The sequence below is a fragment of the Bacillus rossius genome, chromosome 2, assembly GCF_032445375.1.
Source record: "Bacillus rossius redtenbacheri isolate Brsri chromosome 2, Brsri_v3, whole genome shotgun sequence".
NCBI lineage: Eukaryota > Metazoa > Arthropoda > Insecta > Phasmatodea > Bacillidae > Bacillus > Bacillus rossius.
In genome coordinates, this window is record NC_086331.1 from 10,754,118 (window position 1) to 10,780,036 (window position 25,919).

The window sequence follows — 25,919 nt, forward strand, 5'->3', positions numbered from 1 at the left end:
CTTTCATTATCAGTGCAAAAAGAGCTACATGCATGCACACACAGATACAAACACACATTCTGTAATGAGAATAAATTTTCTTATTTTTATTAAAAATATGGAATTTAATTTCTATGAAGAATAAAAACAATACAACATTAAAATTAAAAAAGTCTTAAAAATTGTAAGAAGCTAGTCATTAGGAGGAATAATTTTTTTGCAAGAAATGAATTTTAACATTTATCAAAAATGTGTGTTAGCTTAGTTTACCTTTGAAGGTTCCCCCAGAATGATGTACAGAAAGGAAAATGTCACTTGTGCTATCCACGTCAGCAAGAGCATGGTCATCCCAGTTCTCCGGGAACTGCTTGTCCCACATTTTCTCCAGTGTCCTGAGTACAAACATTACATACACATTAACTAACGAAAAAATGTAAAAGAGGCACTCTTAAATAACTAAAGAAAAACTTATCACTGTTAATATGTAGCACAGACCATAAGATAATAACTTCTAATAAATAACATCTAATAAATCGATGAACGCCGGCTGCACGTACGAAAAAGTGTCCCGTAACGCAAATTGTCCCATTACGCTGTGTCCCATTACACTCATTGTACGCTTGCGCCGCATCTATCTCTCTTCCACTCGATTGGAACAACCATCGATTTGACTTTTTCGAGGCATATTAAACTTGAAACACTCCCATTCGTTTCCTACTTTTCCTATCATCGTCCTATCCTTAACAGAATAACACAGATTGGAAGAAATTAAATAGCAAACATGTATAAAAGTTATAGTTAAAATAATCAATTCGTTAAAGTAATAAACATATTTGAATTAATGAGTGCAAATAAAAGTAAATTTATCAATTTAATTGTAGATTTCATTTCACTCCTCTGTATCCATACAAAATAGTGATAATTCAATAAAAATGATTCAATTTTATTTATAAAAGTATGCAATCATTTCATCAATATTTTGTTATGTCATGTTAAACTATCGTCCGTAAACGAACTTTACAGACAACCAATTTTTTTTCCAGAAACCGAGACTACTGGGAAGAGATGTCTGAATGCTATTGTGTGATTAAGTGACTGATACATAAATGGTATCGCCAATTACTGACATGTACTCTGAGTAGCAACACATCATCTCTTATCCTAATTTCTTTGGTAATTTCGTGAAAATTTTAATTTATATTTTTAACAGTTTTATTAGCTTCACTTGTAACTAACTAACAAACTATGTAAACAAATCTTTGAAGTCGATTTAAACCTACTTATAATTGTTGTATCGATTTGAAACTTTGCAAGTATATGTAATCTGGATGACTACAATAATTTGGTAGCATCAAACTGATCTGATGATGGAGCCAGGAGGTGGATATTGGAACTCAACGTTTTAGTGTGTCACTAGTAAAAAAGTGTTTTTTAGTTTAAAAGTGTGTTTTGTAGTTTTTTAAACTATAATAACTTTTATTATGCTAAACCTTTATTGGCACATGACAAGACACTTAAACATGTGGTTGGTCTTTTCTTGAGAGAAGAAAATTTTTGTTTAACGGATGTTGCCAAAAAAAGTGAATATTAATACTAAACTAACCTATTGTTTTATTTGTTTACACTTTGTGTTTTGGTAACTTTATAGTTTAAGTGCCCAGGATGTAACTGTTCACAGTATGAAAAATCATATAACCTTGTGATTTATATAATGTTTCACAGTGTCCGTTTGTTTCATTTAATTATGCTAATTTTATTGTGCATATTCTGCACTGTTTGTCAGATGATAGGAGCTAGTATGCTGCTTTTTATTATCTTACCATTTATCTGCAAGTTTCAGCAGAAATTATGTTATTTTGTTGGTTGAATTTTATGAGGGCTAGAGATGTAGATCTTGCAGTGTGGTGGGTACGAGATGCACCACCTTACAAACTTGTGCACGAAGACACAAAATTAAATTGAATGATTCCAGCTGGATGGAACACACAGTAGCTTCTTAGGTTGCGTTTAACAAGTTAAATATAGTTACTTTATAATGGCAATCACAAAACAAACAGCAAACTTTGTAAGAAGCAGTTAAATAAAGTGTCATGTAACGTGCAATGCGAACACCAAGTATTTCATTTGTATACATATATATGTACACAATTGCGCTTGCTAGCTTTGATACTCCAAAAATTATACATTATACTACGACTTAGTTTCATAACTAGGTGAGTTACAAGCACACGCAGGTGCTGCAAAGAAAAAACGACTCATTAAAACAAGTTAATAAATACTGAAAACGTACAGAATGGCCTTTCAAACATTAAACACGACGTCGTGTGTCTGCGCATTCACACATGCCTGGTCGGTTGGGCTTCGGCGTATGAGACGGTGATACAAAAGCAAACATAGTTAAACTAGAAAAATTATGTTAGAACGTCTCATACTTGCAAGACGACAAACAAGGATACTACAAGGGCTGTTGCACCCTTACAAGTTTAACTTGGCACGTTGCAAAAAGAAGGCATGAGCAGAGAGATTATTCAATCAAGGCTAATCGCAACAGGAAAAACGCCAAGCCACGGGAAGGCAATTCCGCGGGGCCACATTGCAAAACAAATATCAGGAAAGTTTATAGTCGGCAAGGTATTGGGTTGTTCCCAACGCAAGACTATGTGAATGGTTAATCGTTAGCTCTAGAAATGGACGCACCTACAAGAACACAAATTTGACTGGGAACAGAGCCTGTTACGTTACGTTCGCCAAACATGGCTATAACATGCAAAAATCAACGAGAAGTCAAATACCGACCATGACGGAGCCCAGACGACCAGCAGGCGACAGCGAAGCGACAGACCCGAGGCCTAGTGCCTCGCACCCTTATATAAAAAACATAGATGGCGCTTCAGTTGTGGGCTGCGAATGCAGGTGGGAGAGTGCCGACGTCACACAACCTGGGGGAGGGGATGTCCGGGGGGGAGAAGTGGGAGGGGAAGGGGGAGGGAAATCGGTGCATACGACCTTAAGAAGACAGCGCAGCCTCTTCAATCTAATTATTTCAAGAGATTTTTGGGGATAGTTTCAGTTACTTGAAACTGTTACTACAAAATTAAAAATTCTACATATTGAAGCAGAGGGTACAAAAAACCAATTTTAAGAAATAAAGGCAAAAATGAAAATTTTGTACAAACTTTTAGAAATTACTTTTGCACGCAGATTTTTTGCATCGCTTTTAGGTATTTACACAGACATTTCACACAGCCTGTGTGTTTTTACACCTAATTTTCTCACATATTTTGGCTTTAGTTAACACAATATTTGGTCAGTTTTATTTACCATTTTTTGAGGTCCCTAATCATTGACCAAGAAGAGCAAGACAATATGTTCACAGGCATTACACATGCGTATTGGAATTTATTGCATGTGATTGCCATATAATGCATGCACAACACTAAGTAATTTTGTACACAATTTACTGAAATATTATGATTCAAAGTTATTTTATTTATATCAATATCTTATCCATGGTGATAATGTGTGTCTAAGTTATGAGTGTAGCATGAAAATGTGCTGTTCTGCATCACATTTGTTAAAGCTACACTGGCTGGATGGCGGCACTGCCAAATAAGTATGTTCCTAAGGATGTTTATTTTCATGTGCATGCATTCAAATTAACATGGAGCATACTGACCTTAGCAGTCAGTCTGGGAACACTTGGAGGAACTATAAGTTGTTTAAAAATACTGATTTTTTCATCAACACAATGGCTCTAGTGATCAGAAGCACAACTGTGCTCTACTTTCCAAGAGGACTGTCAAAACTTATTGAAACCAATGTGAAATGCACTTGACTAAGCCTTTCTGATCCTTAACAAAACAAAAAACTATAAAGGTAAACCTAACAAATGCAACATTGTCTTGAATGTACAAAATCACACCCATGGGGGAAAAAAATACATTGTGGTCTAGCCTAAAATGACAAAATTTTGGAGTAAAAACAGAAAAAAAATCATAAATTTGTTTTAAAAATCGTAACTAATAACTACAACCTTCCAAATTAAATATATATATACATATATATAGACATATATATAGACATATATATACATAAATATATTTTTTAATCTCTACAGTAAAAATGTCAACTTACTTCAATTTTCCAGTCAAATCCACAGAAAAATGAGTGGAGTAATGAACATATTATATGTAAATTTACTAATTATGTTTAATGTCACTAACTACTGTACATACAAGTTTAGAAATATGCCAAGTATTAATAATAACCAGTAAACATGACAAAGTCTAAATCGCCTTAATTCACAATACTTACCTATAGTCGGCAATAAGTGTATGTACAGTCTTCACGTAATAGAATCTGTATTTCAGATACTTTTCCTGCAATAGATAAAACATTTATTTTACAGCAGAAAAATTCCAACTTTTTAAAAAGGTTATTGGTACCCTCAAACAGTTTTCCATTTATAGGTAGTAGTACCTAACAAACATATGAACAAGTAATAGTTATGAATACTCAATAAAAAATATTGAGAGCTCAATAGTAACATTAAATAGTAAAAATGAACTATTAAATACTGAAATGAACTCTAGTATGGTTTCTGTGAGATAGTTTTTATTACCTACATTTCATTTTACGAAGAGTCATGGTGACTACCAAATTAGAATTTTTAAATTCCCTGCTTCTTACCAGTTTTCCCAGAATTTTTTATTTTTCTGATTACAGTTGACTCGCGATAATCTGACAGTTGTGTAACCGAGGGATGTTAGATTATCAAAAATGTCAGATAACCCAAGGTTGATTTTTTAAAACTGAATTTTGACTTCTAAGGCAGGAAAATTTAAATTGTTATGTATATATATTGTTACAATATCGAGTACAAATTTTATGGCCACTGAGAATATTAAAAAAAAAAACTCAATAGTCATAGTTCTAAACAAAGGAAATATACAAATTTATTATTTATGTCTATAATATGTAGTTACATATACAGAAATATACAAATAAAGCGTATAGAAATTCGTACAGTAATTCTTATAATATTAAAAAAATTTGTAATGATTACCTATGTACCTACAGTATAAATTTACAGCTTAAAAAAATCTGTAATCTTTTTTGTTTCTTCATACACAAAGAGTCTGTCATGGCTTTCCTTTTCTTTAATATCTTTTAACATTAAAATGTTTTCGTGGTCGAGTTCCATCTCCTCACACCAATGGATCAAAGTGTTTGCAGCCGACATAACTTCATCGCACGTGATTGTGCATTTCACTTCCGTGGCCTTCTCAATAAGGTCGTCAACAACATGAGCCGTAAATTCCTGGATTATCTCCTCTTCTGTCAGATCAGAAGAAAGGTTATCATCTCGTCTTCTGCAGATTCTTGCGAAATGTTAATTTCATCACAAAGTGTAAGCGCAGCCTCAATAACATCGTCATTATCTACAGATTTGATATTTCTGTCGTCTTTCTTTGGAAGGCGTGGGTTTTCTGGCTTAATATTTTTCCAAGATTTTGTCAGAGTTTAAGACTTGACTTGACTTGATGCCATGCAAATGCTGCATTGACAATGGCATCCTTGATGTTAAATCCCTTCAAGATTGAAGTGATGTCTGTGTCAGATTGATTGACCATATCAATCAGAAGCAAAGTCTTGTAATGTGCTTTCAAAGTCTTGATAAAATTTTGCTCCATCGGCTAAATCAGTGCAGTGCAATTTTTTTGGAAAATACAAAGCCTCTATGTAACCATCAGCCATCTTAACTCTCAATTCTTCTTTGTCCGGGTTTTAAATGCCCATGAGGACTTGGATTTACCCACAGCTAAGAGTTTTAACATATGGCTTCCAGCGGCATTTGCGTACACCATTAACGTCATACACTCTTTATGAAGTTTCCTTCCTGAAACACTTTTTTTCTTCCTTCGTTACAAAAGTTTTTATTGAGAGTTGCCGCCAGTTAGGGCTTGTTTCATTGGCATTTTACAATTGCTTGGGCGTTAGCGCCTAGTTCGGCGATTTTGGCGTATAAATCTTGAATGAATTGAGAAACTTCAGTCTCGTTGGCTGATAGTTTTCCTCCGCTCATTTACAAGAAACAAATGCCATGCTGCTTCTTATAAAGTTTTCAAATCAACTATCGCTGGCATGAAAATCATCTTTGTTGGTCATTTTACAATAAAAAAAAACTGGGCTTTCTGTTTTCAAATATCTCCCAAATAGGGGCATGTCTGCTTCTTTGTTGCTTAAACCAAGCATACAGAGCTTCCTCAACTTGAGGATATTCGCTCATACGAAGGGTATTTAAGGTAGTATGTATTTACATACCTGTCATCTTAGATATTATTAGTAAAAGGTTTAAGATCATTTTTGTGCCATTTAATGAACTTTGATCTATTTCCAATAAATGTTGAATGAAATGTGTATGTTGTTGATCTTTGAAACTTATATTGTATATGTTATAGATATTTGTATCCTGAGATTCCATTGCATGAAATTTAAATATTGTTTAAAAATTGCAATTCTACATGTTAAACTTTTAAAGTTAACATAACTAGAAAATATATTATTTCACTTTTGAGCTATGATGCACATGTTTGGGCACGAAAGAGTACTTTCACTGTAAACTACCCCCTAAATGTATATGAGGATTACTAATCCATTGTATGTTGTATGTAGTATTCAATAAAATATGTAGAGATGTTAGATGCAGAATTTCTCAATTTCTTACCTACATAATTTTCATCAGAATTAACATCCCTGGTTTTGATGAACTTTTAATGCAGTAATAACAATCAAAATCTGTGGCTGTGTGATACCTAAAAACAGAATTAGGACTTAAACTACTTTACTGTGCTTTGTTTGGTTGTTACATTGTTGTATGTTCTCTGTCGGTTTAACCACATTTGTGGTTTGAATGGTTAAATGAACAATGCGTTGTTAAAGTGGCAAAAGTAAAACTGTAAATATACCTTTTGTTAGCAAGATGAAGTCTAGTAATAATTAATTTTTATGGATAAACAATCATTGTTTCAGCATCTTAACATAAAAACCCCAAAATTTTCTTTTATTTTTTTTTCTCCACTAATATAAAACCCTGAAAATACTTGTGCAGTTGTGTAATGACCATAAAAAAACCTCTAACATCAAATTCTTTCAATTAGGGTATTAGTTTCTCTTTGGGCTGGTAGGTAACAAAATAGTTTAGAATTATCAATTGTTACTAATGCTGCTACATACTATCATGCCCCAGTATCTCTTTCAAATAACCCATCTCTACTCATATTTTCTTATCCTAATAGTGATTCTCTATGAAATAATGCATTTTATTTTTCGCTCAATCATTAATGTTTGTTTTTGCTCTAGATAGCAGTTGAGTTTTTATCATGTTCATTCATAAGTTTGGTTGCAAGTGGTGGAAAAATTGTTTGTAATATTGTATTGTAGTGTAGTGTGATAGTTCTAATCCTGTTTATTTTATTAGAACATTGTTTTAATGAAGCGTGTACAAAAAAAAGACAGTGATATTTGATTTAGTACAGTGACTCACAAACTGAATCTTCTAGTGACACATCTCACCACCAGATGAGGACAGTGATGCAAGTTAATATTGAATCATTATTAGAAGCACACATTGGTGGGTAGTTCCACCTTGGTTTCACTTTACAGGAAAAGCTGCAGTTCAGTTTCAACATAAACACGAAGAAGATACACCCTAGTATACCAGCCAGTATACTGATGATGAACGAACAAGTATAAATGTCACAAAACAAAGGATGCATATGAAAAAAAAACATCAGTTGATGTAAAGTCACAACAGTGATGAAAGCACAAAATAAAACCCAAATAACTACTATATTTGTCAAAATATTCCAACTTTTCATAAAATCCTTTGCTATGCAAGATTTTTTGTGCTAAGTACTAAATTTGTCAGTTAGTAGTACCCATGACTGAAAAACAACAACCGAAGTGGAACAGCAACAAAAAGATTTAAGAAATGCATGTACTTTAGAACAAGATGTCATGAGTATTGAAAGTTTGTACACATTGATTAAACTGGGTGCAGTAGTTGAGAGTGAGTACTAGTAGTTATCGGTGGCTCCTCATAAAAATGAGGAAAGAAACTAGTTTTGATTAATAATTTGCAAAAATGACCACAGTATCAACATTATTGTGACACAATGACTGACTGGGATTTATTACACGCTTAAAATAATAATTTAATTGTAATTTTGTTTTGCTGCCACGTTTATATTTTTTTTGATAAAGTGAGCAGGATGCAAAACTGCCCATCATGGGACACCATTTGGACATACTTGATATAGGCATTAACATAAAGTAATATTTCTTCAATGAATTCAATAATTGAGAAATTAATTTTCAGGGGTGTAAACTAACTGAATTTTTTTTTATTTCTTACTTTCCCATAAGAAACTACCTTTCAAAATTAGCACACTGTCTAGGCTCACCTGGTTTTTGCAATATAGAAGTACCAAAAATACAGATGAAATATTTTTTTCAAAAATTAAATATAATTTTTGGTTAAAAATGGGATCTAAAATATTTACTTATGTAAAAATACTTACGACTACAAGCACTTTTTCTGCTTCTGGCAGCTTGCATTTCTTGTGAGTAGCAAGGAGCATTAAATGAGGCCACCAATGAAAAACTAAACGAAGAGCTCCGACAGTTAGTAATATAAACAGCCATGTTACTGCCACTCTAATAGCATCTTTCCTGTATCCATACAGCTCCTAAAAAAATATTACAATATAACCCATTTCAGGTATCTAAAACAAGACATACAGGTAGACACAATACAAAAGTTTTCAAACTTCCCAATCCCAAAAGTTTACAAATACCTCTTTACAAGGGGCATTTATTAAATTATTGTAAATCTGTCAACAATATCTCATCTACAATCATCACTTCAGATAAATACTTATTTTCTAATTGGCAATAAAAAAATCTCAACCATATTTAATTTACAAAAGAAACATTAAAACAAGTCTAGCTTTGAGCACATCCCTGTAAATGTGTATTTTGGTAAAATATAGTACTGAAGATCCTTGTAGAGTCTATCAGATCTCTGAGAAACCTGGATTGGTTCAAAGAAACAAATAAGCAGAACAATTACCGGCAGTTTTATTGTTTTAGTAGGTGTGCACAATTGTATCTGTACTGTACAACTTCATGTTTGCTGGGACTGTGTCAGATGATGTGATAAGCCATGCCGCAGAGCAAGGTGGAGTTGAAAGGCGACATACACAGGTCCCTGCTGTGATTTAACACACACCATCTGTCATGTCATGTCATGTTAGCTGCAACTGTAGGTTCGATTTGGTTCAGTTGTATTCACGTGTTTTCACAAGTCAATGAGCTAGAGTACAAGATTAAGTTGAAGCAGTGTTTATGATAACAAAATGTAAAAGCATTGTAACAATGGAAAAAAGGCTAGAAGCATTGGGTAGAATACATAGATTAAAGAAGATTACGGCTGACTTTGGTACTGAACATATAGTGTGTCTGACTGAAAAGGAAAACTAAACTACTAAAAATTTTTATTTAAAAATAATATCCAAAGGAAGTTTGAATAATAGGAGAAAATGTAAAAAAAAAGAAAGCATAAGATAAAATACTGGACTAAGTGTTGTGCTGAAAGACAACTACGTTTACCAATGTGAAGGACAATAAATTATTCCAGAAAAAGGCCTCAGTTTGAAAAAAACAGTTGACGAATGAAAACCTAATTTAAATACCAGTCTAAGCTGGTTTTACACATAGTAAAAACAGCATGGTGTATTAAATCTACAGTTCTGGTGAATCGGCTTTATTCTACAGGCTGTTAGAGTAAAACATCCCTGTAAAATTTAAAATAAACAAAAAGTTACAAAAGTAAAGAATTATTTTACCATAATGGCATGCAGCAAAAAACAAGCATTTTAATTTTTTAATAGAATAACCAAAATCCCTGCACATTCAAAAATTTAAGTCATGCATCATCATTGATTGACCAAAAAAAAATGAGTAGATACACACTTATCAAAGCTGTCCTGCTAACTGACTTGTCAACACTCTTGGCAACTAATGTACAGTCAGCGAAGACATCAAGCGAGCCTACATGGTAGATATTGTTATGAACGCAGACAGGTTGGGGGCTGGCTGGCCATGTCAGGTGCGGCCCACTGCTGTAAGGCATACCACGCACGCCTGGTTGGATTACAAGAGTCATCCCTTCCCCCTCCCCCCTCCGTCCTGCCTCTGCACCGTTATCTATCGCTGAGCAGCCTTGAAAATTCTGCGGGCCTCCGCGTGAACGAGCGACCCTATTCTCGACGCTTTCGGCGTCGGGTTGCCCCGGGATGACGTGACTCGTCATGGCTGCTCTCGACAATTCGAGAAGGGCGCTACAGACCACTTAAGCAACGATGCCAGCCTCCAAGACAGTTTTTGGGGCGAGAGAGTCTCGCAACGGTGAAGACTGGTGAGTGCCGTGAGTGCGGCGAGAGTTCAGCAACGGAGTGCAGCGAGAGTTCAGCGACGGGTGCCGCATGAGCCCGCGACGAGTCCTGCGACAGTGAGTGCCGCGAGAGTTTTGGCGACAGTACCTCGCAACGGTGATCCGCGGTGAGTTCGGCGACAGAGTGCGGCGAGAGTTCAGCGAAGGGAGCTGCGTGAACCAGTGGCGAGTTCTGTGAATGTGAGTGACATGAGTGCCGTGGGTGCGGCAAGAGTTTGGCGACAGTACCTCGCAACGGTGATCCGCGGTGAGTTCGGCGACAGAGTGCGGCGAGAGTTCAGCCAAGGGAGCTGCGTGAACCAGTGGCGAATTCTGTGAATGTGAGTGACATGAGTGCCGTGGGTGCGGCAAGAGTTTGGCGACAGTACCTCGCAACGGTGATCCGCGGTGAGTTCGGCGACAGAGTGCGGCGAGAGTTCAGCCAAGGGAGCTGCGTGAACCAGTGGCGAGTTCTGTGAATGTGAGTGACATGAGTGCCGTGGGTGCGGCGAGAGTTTGGCGACAGTACCTCGCAACGGTGATCCGCGGTGAGTTCGGCGACAGAGTGCGGCGAGAGTTCAGCCAAGGGAGCTGCGTGAACCAGTGGCGAATTCTGTGAATGTGAGTGACATGAGTGCCGTGGGTGCGGCGAGAGTTTGGCGACAGTACCTCGCAACGGTGATCCGCGGTGAGTTCGGCGACAGAGTGTGGCGAGAGTTCAGCCAAGGGAGCTGCGTGAACCAGTGGCGAGTTCTGTGAATGTGAGTGACATGAGTGCCGTGGGTGCGGCGAGAGTTTGGCGACAGTACCTCGCAACGGTGATCCGCGGTGAGTTCGGCGACAGAGTGCGGCGAGAGTTCAGCCAAGGGAGCTGCGTGAACCAGTGGCGAGTTCTGTGAATGTGAGTGACATGAGTGCCGTGGGTGCGGCGAGAGTTTGGCGACAGTACCTCGCAACGGTGATCCGCGGTGAGTTCGGCGACAGAGTGCGGCGAGAGTTCAGCGAAGGGAGCTGCGTGAACCAGTGGCGAGTTCTGTGAATGTGAGTGCCATGAGTGCCGCGGGTGCAGCGAGAGTTTGGCGACAGAGTCCCACGATTGAGTTCCACGACAAGTTCGGTGACAGAGTTCCGCGGGGTGTGCCACGTGAGTTCCACGAGGAGTGCGGCGAGAAGTGCGGCCCAGTGAGGAGTGCGGACTGTGTAACTTGACAGACAATGAGTGACTTGAGAATTAACTTTTTTAAGTGCTAGTGACTTGTGATCAGACATTTTAAGTAAAATTATTTATTACTAATGTAAATATTAGTGATCAATAAAACTGTAATAAAACCTAATTGGGCTATCCCTTACGAAATCAGTTTTTCCCCCACATTAAAAATAGTAACAATATTAATCTAACTCGTAGAAGATGGAGAACATGGTGTGGTGGAGATTCTCAAGTCATTCAAAGTTATCACTCATTTAACGGTTGCCAAATATTGGGAACAAGTGAGTAGAAGTGCTTCACAAAATCATATTAAAAGCTTTGAAAAAGCGTGTGTGAATTGCCAGAGAACCAAATAGAACCAGTGTGTGGCATCCCTATTTTTCAGAATATTTTTTAAGAGATTATTGTTACCTAGTTTTGGATTGTTATTTTACTGCTGTTAATATTTTTGTAATATTTTGCATATTTAATTATTTTTATTTATAAAAGCCTTATAACTATTTTTACCTATTTTTACAATGTTGACTAGGTTACTATTTACGTTAAGTGTGATTTGCAGTGTTTTATTTTATTTAAATGCTATTTTTATAACTATATTTTTGTGTGTGTATTTCAAAGTATGTTCTAACATTTCTAGAATATTGTTTTTTTTTCTAAAAGAAAGGATGAAAGACAGGTGCATGACACGGCAGTGCCAATTTCCCAGACAGTTAATCAGTTACTGAGACTTTCTGATGCTTTCTGTATATATTATTATGATGGGAAAAACAGCAGATGTTAGCTCCCATGGAAGAACAGTAAAATGATCAGGGTATTGTGCCAGCCAATCATAAATGAACTTTGAAATTGTAGGTTTGTTTTTTACAGTAACTTCTAGATGTGAGGGTAATGTATTTTACATGGTATTGTGTCCTCGTAAAGATGTATGTTGTGATTGGTCGGTGATGTGACGTGGCTGTCTCCTGCCTGCACGGCTGCAGGCAGTTGTGTAGACTCGCCAGTCGTCGTCCAAGAACTGTGCCGAAAATTCATGCGGGGTGGCAGCTCACAAACACATTATGAGCACAGAGAGGTGGACAATTTCACGTCTGGAGACTGAGCCATGTCACATTTTATGTAGCTCTAGCTTTTTTATGTATATATATTTTTGGACTTTGTAACTAGAATTTAGGCCCAGGGTGGCCAGATGGTCCACCGACAGTTCCGTGTTTCAGCACCTAGGAGATCATTATGTCACTAGGAACATTCTTTCATGAAGGCAAAGGACTGTGAGTAGCAATCGGAAAAAGTGTTCTTTGTTCGTACACATTATGGAATTGTGTAGCAGACATGTATTTTCAACTGGAGAAGAATAAATTGCAAATTTAATTTCAAACGCTTTTATTTAAAAACAACCATTAACAGTTTCAAGGAAATCAAGTCATAACCGGGAAATTTATGACCAGCTACCTGCAACATCCCATGGTATAATTTTCTCAACCGTTTTCTGTATATGCATGGAATCATTGTCGTCTTAGCTGGGCACTATTGTAGCTTTGTCACAAGTGGAAAGAAAAAGTACAAAAACAACCTTAAATGAAATACAGTCTGAAGAATGTTGTTCTGATATTGATGTGAATTATACCGAAAGTTGAGACAATGACAGAGGTCATGGTCTAGGAAATTATAGCATCCTGTTCATATACAGATACTCAAACTTGTGAAGCGACAGATGAGGATAATGTTGAACAATCAGTAGTTATGCATCAGGTAGAACAGTGTTTCAGTTAGATAACAAAAGAACTATTTCGAGTGACAGGAAAGACAGGTACATTGACCAAACTTCTATTAACCAAAAGTATAAGTGACTGTACGGTTCACAAGCACCACTCCACAATAACGCTGCAAAAGTTTACCAGTCACTTTTCCAAGAAGCAGACTTCACCCCACACAAGTGTTTGTTATGTGTTTTCAAGTATTTGTAACCTGTAAATATGTTTCAAAATTGTTTTGTTCAATAGAAGAGAGATTTTCTGCAAGTGCAATGTCATTTTTTTCCCAATTCACCCAGTTAACCCAGATTGTCATAATATTGGATTGGGTTCAGTTCCAATTGATCCAACGTGACAGGTTGTACTATATATCAATTTTTAATAATATGCCAAACATTTATTGAAACTAAGCATATTTTGTTGTATGGAAACATGCCTGATTCACACTAACCAAATGGAAGGTTTTATTTGACCAATATTTGTTAATAAAATCAGTGACAAAATATGGAAAGTGCATTCTAAAAATAATTATAAACAAAAACAGAAAATTACATCTAAATTTATATTTCCAAAATAAGACTTTTTCTGTGTCATCATGTCTGAGTGGTGAGCAGACTAAGCCACAAATGGTACACGATGAAACTTCCAAAAATTGGTACTTAGTTTGATTTACAAGCACTGCACCATCACACAAGGCATGTGATGCTGAATTGTATCCTAAAGTTATTTGTCAATAACATTTTGTTTTTTATGATTATGTATAACAGAAAAGTGAAACTGGTAAACACACTCAAACATACTCAAACAAACACAAACAAACACACACAAACACACAAAACACACACAGATGATGTATATATAATTTTGTGTTTCCAATTTTTTGCACGTGTTATACTGTGCATTTCCGTAAAGCATATAAATTTTTTTCAGGGGTTAGAGAGCCATAGTGCATCAATGTGACTTACATCATAAACCCAACAGATTAGCATAATTTCCCAAGTGGGCTACATGGCATACTTAGCAGTAAGTCAGTGGGTTCTCAGGATGCTGGAAGTTTCTCCCACAGCGTCACTGCACTGCTCCTCCAATCACACGTCTCGAATGGCTATCCATCTTGCCCACTCTACTTGTACGCAATATTCCTCAACCTTATCCATGCCAACTCTTCCTCACACACAAAACCAATGTACTTTGACTCATTGAAACTTTTTAATACTTCTACATTAACTGGACTTCACTACTATAAATTCTATATCAACTCCAATTTCTTATGCCTTTTATATGTTTCTACAATAACAAATTTAAGCTCAATGCCGTGTTTTCAAAGTTGATAACATTCTCCTAAGATTCTCATGTTTTATTAACTTTTTATCCCTTAATAACACAGAAAAAATAATGAAACTAACCATTTCATCTTCTTCTCCTTTATTAATGCAGTCAACATGTGGTGAAAGTGAAGACTGCCGCTGGCCTGCAAACAAAACATACCATTGTGAGTATGTGTACAAATGCAACAACATTCCCATATGTATGATACTAAAACAGACGAGCCATATAGCAGTCAACATGTCCATGTCACCATGGATGTAACAGACAGAAAATTACATTACTGAAGGGGACACCCTCAATATGAATTTCAATGTTTGACCTTGTTCCTGAATTTTTTAAAAGAGTGGTCTTCAACCTGCGGCCCACCAAGTAAAATCTGCGGCCCACATACAAAGTTCCAGTACACATTGTTTTTTATTACAACCTTTACTTACTTTCCATTGCTATCCCAATATAAAGACTAAAATTAAGATTAATACAGAAATACACTATCCAATCTAATGAAATTTTGTTTAAAATATTTTTTTTCATTCCATTCATGTAAATTTTGAAGAAGCACGTAATAATACAGAAATGGAATTTATTTAACTAAAGTGTAATATATATTTGTAAGATCAATTTATAAATGTAGATATTTCACTCAAAATACATTCAAAAAGAACAATTTCCAAACCTCCAAAATCATACTCAGTTCATAACATCACTTTTTGGCATCTCAAAGATAAAGAACATAAATAAGGAATCGGTTGACTGATGTCCATTAGGAAAATTCACTTTTAATTGCTTTATCAGGCACTAGAAAGCCAATATTGCTAAATTAGTTAAGAAAAAACAGTCTGTTAGAAAAAATTACTATTTATTTATTTATTTATTGCAAAATCGTTTTGTTTTCTTAAGAAAAATGGAAATGTCACAGCTATAATTTAATACTTTTATTCTAGTGTGTTTTGATATAATTTTGTACCATAACTTCTTAGTCTAAAAAATGCATTTTATAAACTTTAAAAATCAAGAAATAGAACAATTGTTTTGTTGACCTGACATCCTAACTATTGCATATATTAAATAGTGCGCGAAATTTTCTCTATGAAAACAGTTACCTTAACTTCATCTCACCATTATTTTGTATACACTGTACAGTAAATTTTCTGGACATGTAACATGTATTATATTTTAAGGAGGTAAACATGTATGGTTTTTTTCCAATTTATGTAAATAGCAATTCATGACTTAAAATGTTCAATATCCCAGAGCCTTGACTTCATGATGTAAGATCCATGGAATAAAAACTAATTAATTAAATACATAAATAAAAACTACTTGTCGCAGATTTTAACTGACAATTAATAAAACCCATTTTTTGTTAAATGTAGGTAATTTTATTTAAGTCAATTTATTTATTAGCAAAATAGCAACAAACAAATGCTAATGAAAAAAGTCAGCATAACGATAATAGAGATATTATGTGAATGATACAGTGCTGTTCACAACACTTGAGTTTAAGAAAACAATTCACCCTTGATTCAAAAAAGTTAGAAGGCCATTAGTCAGAAACAAAAACAAATGAACATGTGGTACAGAAACGCTGACAGTAAATTATTTTCTTTTGGTGAAAATTGGTTTTTAACAGTTTACAAGTTAAGCTAGTTGACCCAAAACAACAACAGAACCAACTTAGAGTTGCATTGCAAAAGCAAATAAATCCAGAGAGTTTATTTTCCCATCTGAAATGGGACTCATATTTGCTGAGTAATTGCTCAGCACATCTGTGATTGCAAAATGTAATGGATTAACAAAGCTGATCAATTGCTCAGGCTCAAGTCTACATGCCAGATAGGTCTCTTACGTGTAGAGGTGACAGAGAAACTAATGCACATGCCAATGTCCCCTATCACTCCCTACCTCTCAAGCCTCAAACACTCTAGGTACGTAGTTTCCTTAACAACGATACTAAAGTATAAATAAAATTTCATCAAACACCTTCCTGCTACATTCAACGGATGAAACGCTCAACTTCAACATTGCAGTGTTACAAAACAGTACTTCACGATCTAGTACGTCACTGACATTAGGTAGCCTCGTCAAAAGTAGCAAAAAAAATTAGTCAAATTGTCACTGTACCAAAACAAAATCTTTGGTGTCGTGTGAAAGCAGTCTGAGTGTACAAAAAAATCATCCAAAACCCTTTGAAGGCATTTGTCTCCAAAATTGGTGCTGGTTAATTTAGAAAACTTTGCAATGATAGATAAATTTCTGCAACTATAAGGACATTTTCAAGTCAGTATTTTTAAAGACTATGGTGATTATTCATGACTATGCTAACTTAAAAATAATAAAATAAATTAAAAATTACCAGAAATACACCTAGGACTATGAATGAATCAACATACTAGTCACAGACCTAACTAGTTTCTATTAAAAAAGTTAAAATTTTTGATCGTACATGTACACCAAAATTATGAAGAATAATAATTACAACTGCTCATCACCTTTTTCCAACTCTCTCGCTTGCTGTTATCGCTAACCAAAGAACTCAATGGTATCACTACTGACTCCTGTTGTTATCACCCTGTAAGTCCTGCTGCTATCACCACCAACAATGCTGAACTCTCTCAAACTTGTTGGCCAGGGCCTTTTATACAATCTGCAAAAGCCTGCATAAATATCTCGTAATGACGACCCCACTGTGCAGCAAGGTGCCAGCTGAAACCCCTCTAGATGAACATTGGTGTCGCCAGCAAGCCGAGAACGTACACGGTTGACATGTGCCGGGTGGAAAGTACAGGGGTTGACTGACGTAGACGCCACATTCCAGTGCCTCACCACTAGTGACGTCACACACCGAGGGTGGGAGTTCCGAGACCAGTACCAGGACGGACAGGCCCCGTAACAATATCATCCAACCAAGTTTTAAGAATTTTTATGTTTTTGCATCTGAACTATCCCACCAACTTTTGTGGCTCTCATAAAAAAAAACCTCAATAATAATTAATTTAATTTTCTAGAATGAAAAAGACCATAAAAATGAACTAAAAACAATTCCATTTCTATACATATCCTTGATGATAGTTGTACACTCGGCTAGGGGATGTGGTGGTAAAAAAACTAGACCTTCATTTGGTACGAACAGAAAATAAAACCTGGTTCAGCAAACCAGATTTTGACTATTCATAGAATACCAAATCACTCCATGCAAATGGCATAGCTACTTCCTTCTCTAACTCCCTTGAATTGTTTTGTTATATTACTCAAAGTCTACTAATCTTCTTCATGACAAGATGGCAAGTCAAGTCACAAAAATAAAATAAAAATTGAAACCTCTCAACACACTTAAGAAATACATATTTCAACATGTGTCTAAATCATATAATGCTACCGAACTGATATTTATAAATAAAATTCAAACCAAACAAAAGTACAATTTTTCATTTGTGGTGAATATCAACTGAATACTTACAACACATGTCAGTTGCATTCTGTAAAATGGACAATAACTGATAGGTGTCTGGCATTTAAGATAATTAGGTGTCTGGCATTTAAGATAATTTTAGATTAGCATGTTTAGATATTTTTAGATTACCATGTATAGCCACTGATATTAACTCTTAAAAAATATCAAAAAACCATATGCAGACAACTTGAAAAAATAGTGCACTGCAGAGTTGATAACATTGTTTAGCGGAGCTTGCTGATTATTTCAAACACATTAAATTTAAACTAATCATTATTTACATAAAATAGTTTTATTTTAATGCACCAAATAAATTATCAAAAATAGGAATACAAAAAATATTTTAAAATTTTATAGTGGCTTGTTTCTCAATTCTCTGAGAACCGATTTCATTAATACTAGTAAAATGAGTTTCACTTTGGCATATAGCAAAAAGTTCTTAGCACCTTGCATCATTTCATTAACTATAACAGTCATCTTAAATATTTTACTTTCTTTAGGGGGAAATTTACTTGCAATCTATTATTCAAAAACATTAAAAAAAAGTATTCTACATGAGCTGGAAGAGCAAGATAATGATAATAACTTGAATAATTTTGCTGAAGCAATTCAATGTCAACCGTGACCAACAACTAACCACTTAAATAATATCCTATTTCTTCAAAATCTGAATGAAAATTTCTTCTGTGCAAGGTTTTTAAGATGAGAATATATGAGTCATTCTACGATAAGATGTCATTCGCACGGCAATCGATATAAAATAGGTTTTTCATTTCATATCTTGTCATTTTATATCATAAATTGCTGCATATTAATGTATTTTATCAATTACATTATGATTAAATGCCCAATTTAAGCTTATTTCCTTTAAATTACAAATTGAAGTCTGAAAAAGTCTCTACCCTGGCTTGTCTCCCTCGACATTTTTTGTTAAAAATACTGACTTCATATATTTTCTTTGTCATAGTTGCCTAGTTAAAATATATTTAACACAAATTTAAAAAAGTATACTTAAGTATAATAAAGAAAAAGAAATAATATTTGTTTATTATTAATAATTTTTAAACTTTACTTTTTGTCCCGCTTTTTTTCTGTATATCTACCCTGGTAAATTCCGATTCGCTAAAACAAATAAAAATATCAGACTGCCATTTTTTAAATGGCGCTCAAGGGCACACATTGATGACAGTTTAGTAATACAAAGCAAAGAAGCTGTTAAATCACTGTTGTAGGTTAGTTGGTGTGACGTAATAGCGTCATGCAGTTGTTTCAGCAAGGTGAATTTGTCTCTCCACTGGTAAGTCGTACTATTTGTATAATTCACTTTATTTACTTTAAATTAATTGTAACAACTCAACAAGAGTGTGATAGCTAATGTGTGACATAATATTAATCCAACATTAACGTGTGTTAATCAAAACAATTAAGTTAATAATGAAAACATCTCTCCCCTGCTGTATTTCCCCTGGCAAGATAATTACCAGGGGAAATACTCACTGACCAGGTCAGATACTTTGGATCATTATATGTTTGTTAATGATAGTTAATGTTTTAATTCAGATATAGTTAACGATTTTAATAATACATTGCTATTGTATTGTTATCTGTAATACTGTTTCAGATCATGGCACCTCACAAAAAGTTAACACGTGAAGAACAATTAGAGAAGAAGCATCAAGCAGAGAAATTATGCTATCAAAAAATTAAAAATGATCCCGAAAAGTATAAATTACAACAAAAAGAAAAGGAAAAATATTTAAAAAAGGAGAAAGGAATCATCAAAACTGTCAACCAAATGACTCCCAGAGAGCAATGTAAGGCAAGCAAAATATGGAAGAAGAAAGCAAGAGAGCGTAGGAAACTACTTGCTCATGAAAATATTACGAATGCAGCGGTATCTCCTTCAAATTCGGAAGATGATGCTCAAATACAGCAAGAGTTCTTACAGAAGAATTATAGCTGCTAAAATTAAATCAGACCGAGCTAGAAGACAAAAAAATTTAAATGGAAAAAAAATTTAAAAAATGAGAAAATACAAAATCTAAAGACTAAATTGTCAAATTACAAGAAAAGATTACAAAGATTAAAAAAGTCTCAAGAAATTTCTCCCAACAGCAAAGTTGAACAAGTGATTAGTTCTCCAAAGGCCAGAAACACAATTAAGAAAAAATTACTGTTTGCAGGAAGAAAAATTATGTGACGAAGAAAGGAGACCGCAAACAAAAAAGAATTCTTTTTGATACTTTAAGCAATCTTCATAAGTCTTTCATGGAGAAGTGCAGTATCACGATTTCATATTCTTTATTCTGTCGCCTGAAGCCATTTTGGATAGTACAACCGAATTGCCACAAACGTAATACATGTCTCTGTATTACTCATGCTAATATGGATTTGATTCTTACTGCTCTCTTACAAGCCAAAATTATATCGGTATCAAATCATCAAAATCTACTAACTAGAATTTGCTGTAGCAGGTATAACGATCAATGTCTTATGCGAGAACGTGCAACTTGCAAAAATAAAGGACTTGAATACCAAGAATTTTATAATAGTATTCAAATTTTCTATCCAAAGTGGGAATCTGTCTCTGAAAACATAAATGATCCAAAAACGCATAAGACAAGAAAGGTGACAAAATATCTAAAAAGTCGATCCAGATTTATCCTCGTGATTTAATCATGCAGTTAAAAAACAATTTGAATACTTTCCTTCACCATGAAAGGAACATTGTGCACCAGCATTCTGCCTTCAAGATTGAAAAAACGAATTTGACAGAAAAAGAAGCTGTGATTCACATGCCATTTAATAAGTTATGGTATTTTTTATTTTATATCTTGAGTAAAATTTGCATATTCAATTAATGACAGGTTAAGTATAAGTATAGATAATATAAAAATTATTCTCACTATCACAAGTCTGATTATTACCTAAAAGGCGCTAGTCTATTTATTTCGTATTGATAAAAGAATACTTTATAATTTGTTGAAGGTTTCAGATTAAAAAGAAAAGGCTGTATTACAAAAATGATACTCAGATTTTAAGTTAAGTACAATGTTTAGAAAACGTTCATTATTCCCAGAAGAAGCTAGACTTCTTAATCATAATTGATGATTAAGAATATTTTATTGTTTGTTGAAACTACAATGTCACTTGTTACTTAAAGTAAATTTATTTGATGTCAAAGACACTAAAGAAGCTCTAGTTTCACATTAAAACAAAGAATATAATATAAATATAATACTCTAATTGTAAGTTGAGTACAATGTTTGATAACAGTAAATTTTAATAATTGTTTTATGACGTTAAATTTTCCTCTGATCAGAAAAGTATCTACCCTGGTATTAATGTCCTTACCCTGCCTTATGTATTTACCCTGGCTTTATAAAAAATTAATAAAAAATGTGTAAATTGACTTGACCTTCTGTAAATATATACTTAAAAGGGATTAAAGTCGTAATTTACATTTTAAATAAAAATAAATAAAAATTGTATCCTTGGCCACACCCCATATGTATTTTGGACAGCCTATCGTAGAATGACCCATATATAAACTTATTCAAGAATATCAAAAACAACCTTGCCCCCATGTCTTCAGTTTTGTATATTTTATCTAAAATCATCAGAACAGCTACTAACAATTATCAAGAAGCTTTAACTACATATGTAGTTTGCACAAGATTAATATTTTTTTATATACATATTTTGACTTTCAGACACTAAAATAAAATACATACTTGATAATAATAAATGCACACAAAAAAAATCATAAAAACATATTTGAATTCATAGTTTTACTATGAATTGTGATTGGCTGTTTCAGTCACAGACACACATTCATTCTACTAACTCAAGAAATATTTATGATTTTCTTTAAGAAAGATAAAAGAAAATGGCCCTTACAGAGATTGGTATTATAATGGTGTATACGTGTTCCCTAGTTCAGGGGCTATTTTAATGTGTTTGTGAAACCAGCCATTTATTTCACAAAAATTCCCTGATCATTCAACATTCTAGTGAAAAACAGAATTGATCAAACCAACAATCCAGCACCCTTCAAAGATTACAACATTTAATGAATGCATGAAGCTCCAGAGGTGTGAAAAACTCTACCTTGTGACAGTCTCATTTTTAAGATAACTAATTCAGGATACCTATCAGATATTAAATTCTAAGAGAAAAATAATATTCTGATGTTAACTTCCAGGTCCAGAGTATTATTATATACTTTGTTACATTATAAATATTGAAATTAGGAAATTTTAAGTTTTAGTTTATTTTTAAGCAATGTCTATATAAATAGACCTCAGCAAGTATGCCAACAAGGAAATTGAACATTTTCAAAATTACTGAAAATTTCACATTATCTTTTTCCAGAAATTAAGACACTACAGTTGGTCATGTTTTCATTTTCAAAAACTGTAATAATTTGTTGTAATAATCGGTGAGGATAGACCCTGAGCACCGCTCTCCACAAGTAACAAAGGGGTAGTCCATTCAGTAAATAAAATAAATGTGTGTGCAGTTGCAATGCGAGAAAATGAATGTGATTTTTTAGCATGACGAGTAAATAGAATTTAAAAAAATAGAATATTTTTCCTGAAATTAATTAAAATATTTTTGGAGTACACGAGCAGGTATTGCTTGATAGCAATGCTGAAATAAGCTGTATTAAAGAGAACCTCGTTTCATGCATAGAGAACACAGGAGTGAAGTTACCGATGTTACCTGTGCCATGCTTCAAAAAATTAGGCGTGACATCACATGCCAGCCCGGTGATAAATCGACAAGTCGTGATTACCGTAGAAGGTCTAACCAGAATATAATAGCCTCAGTATTAGTCATTAAGGGTCTGGCAAAACCACTGATACTTGCACCGACTTTATGACCAGGTAGAGTATTCTTCTAGATTTGGCAGATGATTAGTTATTATGCCTACTGACAGCACCTTGCCCACCAACAAAATAGTAGGTGTCAGATAAGCTTGTAGAATTGCTGCAGCAAGAAATCCCACCCACATCAAACATCTAGCATGATCGTTAGCAGTTTATGTTTGCAATCGCAGAAGATATTATGCAAGCAGTACTAGAAGTAAAGGTCATCCAGAATAGCCAGAAGCACAAGTTGTTTAATTTGGTGTTAAACCACAAGCTTGTTTTTTTCCCAATAAAACCAGGACGTAATAATATCTACGAAGCGAAAATTGTTGTGAAAGGAGAGCCTTTTCATCGCAAAGTTTCCTCAATACCAGCAAAATTTATAGTTGAAGCAGGGGAATATCTGAATCTGATGTTAGAATGGAATGTCATAAAATGCGAGGCCAGTCCTTAAGTGCACCTGATGGTGTGCGTCAGAAAGAAGGACAGTAGCATCAGGTTATGCTTGGATTAACGCAAACTCAATTGCATCACTGTGAAAGATTGTAAAAATCCTCACAACACATGTGACATTCTCAGACTGTATCAGGGAGTCAAGTTTCGGAATACCTAGATTTATCAGCCAGGTACTGGAAAATTCCTTCAAGACAACAAACCCAATAACATACCGCCTTTCTGTTCTGTATTCACCAATACATTATAGGGGTCACGCCATTCGGACTCTGTAATGCAGTGGCGGAGTTCACCAGATATCTAGATGCCACCTTGGGTCCGGAATGCCAAAGTTTTACACGTGCGTATGTGAAGATATCCTACTCACATCCGTCACTTTTGAAGAATTTTTACAGCATTGACATACTTTTATTTCTAAGTTACAAGCAGCAGCATTATGATGAAGTTGGGCAAATTGGAGTTCTGTAGAGAGGAACAGCAGTTCCTCTGGCATATCGCTTACACCAACAGGAATTAGGACAATGCTGGACAAATAAAGTGCAATCAAGAACGTCCCAGTGCCGAAAAATATTAAACAACTGTGAGCATTTTTAGGAGTCGTGGGCTTCTATCATGATTACTCAGACCAAATCGCAAGAGTAGCGTTGCCGCTGTTCGAACTACTGAATAAGGGTAAGACCTGGTTGCGGACAGAAGCTGAACAGCATTTGTTCGCAGCTTTGAAAACATATTTCTAATGGAACACATTATCAATCACCCCGTTCAAGGTTGCACATTTTTATTATACATGGACACATTCAGCTTATGCTTTGGGCATTAAGCTTGCACAACATGACAATGAGGAAAGTGTTGCGATGGCCAGCAGAACCTTGACTGCTCCTGAACAAAATTATACAGTCAGTGAGAAAGATGCTTTGGCAATAGTCTGGGGATTACAAAAGTTTAGGGACTTAAACCTTGGCGAAAATATTAAACTACTGCCCAACCACCAGGCACCAACGTGTTTAAGAACAGGCAAAACATTTGGTAGTCATCTCAGCAAATGGTGGTTGCTTTTGCAGGAATATGACATAGAAATCCATCACGTATGAGGGCCGATTGTTTAAGCCAAGCACCCAATTTATTGGATGAAACCCCGCAGAATGAAAATTCTACTAAAGAATTCTTGGTTGGAAATATTATGATGCCATGCTCAGAAAAAAACCCTAAACTAATGTTAATTTTCAGAAACCTGAAAATTACACAAGACTGACGATTTACGAAAAATTGTTCGACAAAAATTATCTTAATTACCTTCAAACCATAAAATTAATTAAATATACAGAATGTCCAAAGAGAAAATTTTATTCGGTTGTAACATACAGAAGTCACCCATGGAGGATTACTGGAAACCTGTAATATTTACAACCGTACAAAACCAGATAATCTGCGAAATGCATGCAAGTTTAGGGCACGCTGGTTTTGTAAAATTATATGAGGCCTTACCGACAAGTATTCTGGAATAATATGCAGAAGTCAGTACGAGACATCGTAACAAACTGCGACTTATGTCGAAAATCGAAACATGTCCAGAAAACATAGAGTGGAAATCAAGCCATACTGCTTGAGAAGCCACTTCAACTTCCATTGATTTATTTGGACCTTTGCCTACTTCTAAGGCCAGAGTAAAGTATATGTTGGTAATAATGGATATTTTCTCTAAGTTCACTAAGTTGTAGGGAAAGCAGAATGTGTTTGGTCGGATCGAGCAACAGAATTCGCTAGTTCAATTTGGCAACAAGGTTTGAGAAACTTAGGCATTACTCAGTGCTACACTCATAAAGCAATCCAGTGGAAAGACAAATGCATAACATAGGCAATATGTTGAGAGCTTATTGTCTCCATGATCGCATATTTTTTGGTGGAGTGCATTTTAAATAATACTATACACATGTCTACTGGTCTAACCCCACGAGAGATCTTAAGCATCGAATGCTTGGAGACCATACCGACCACACTACTACCTGAAAGTGACACCATAAGGAGAACAAATTAAGATGCAAATAACATAGAAGAGGAACGAGAGCAAATAGAAAAGTTTGTTGAGGCACGTCTTCACCTCACCACAGGACAAAGTAGAAGAGGACAGAAGATGTTATGGATGAACAAGCTGGAGACCTAGTTTGGAAACTGTCGAATCCAGTCAGCAAAAATTTGGGAGCAAGGGACTAAGAAACTACTATTCCTAATTTATGAAGGACCTTATCGAGTTTGTGACACAATTAAGGAAAATTGTTATACTCTTAAAGCATTGAATAGCGACACAGCTACGACCATACAAGTAGCCAAACTTACAATAATTTATACCATCTACAAAGATATGGATCAATAGTTTTAAAGT

General features: G+C 35.0%; 1 protein-coding gene across 4 annotated transcripts in view; it reads right to left on the bottom strand.

The window, feature by feature from the left end:
• The window catches only part of LOC134529091 (polyamine-transporting ATPase 13A3), a 145,867-nt gene that overhangs the window by 99,065 nt on the left and 20,883 nt on the right, over positions 1–25,919 (bottom strand). For 3 of the 4 annotated variants that reach the window (XM_063362814.1, XM_063362813.1, XM_063362818.1), the window contains exons 2-5: positions 14,839–14,903; positions 8,562–8,729; positions 4,294–4,358; positions 250–371 (exon numbers count right to left, since the gene is read on the bottom strand). In XM_063362814.1, the coding sequence (XP_063218884.1) occupies positions 250–371; positions 4,294–4,358; positions 8,562–8,729; positions 14,839–14,903 (420 nt within the window). Of the gene's footprint in view, positions 1–249; positions 372–4,293; positions 4,359–8,561; positions 8,730–14,838; positions 14,904–25,919 lie in introns of those variants that run through there. The other variant, XM_063362815.1, reaches the window with a different exon arrangement.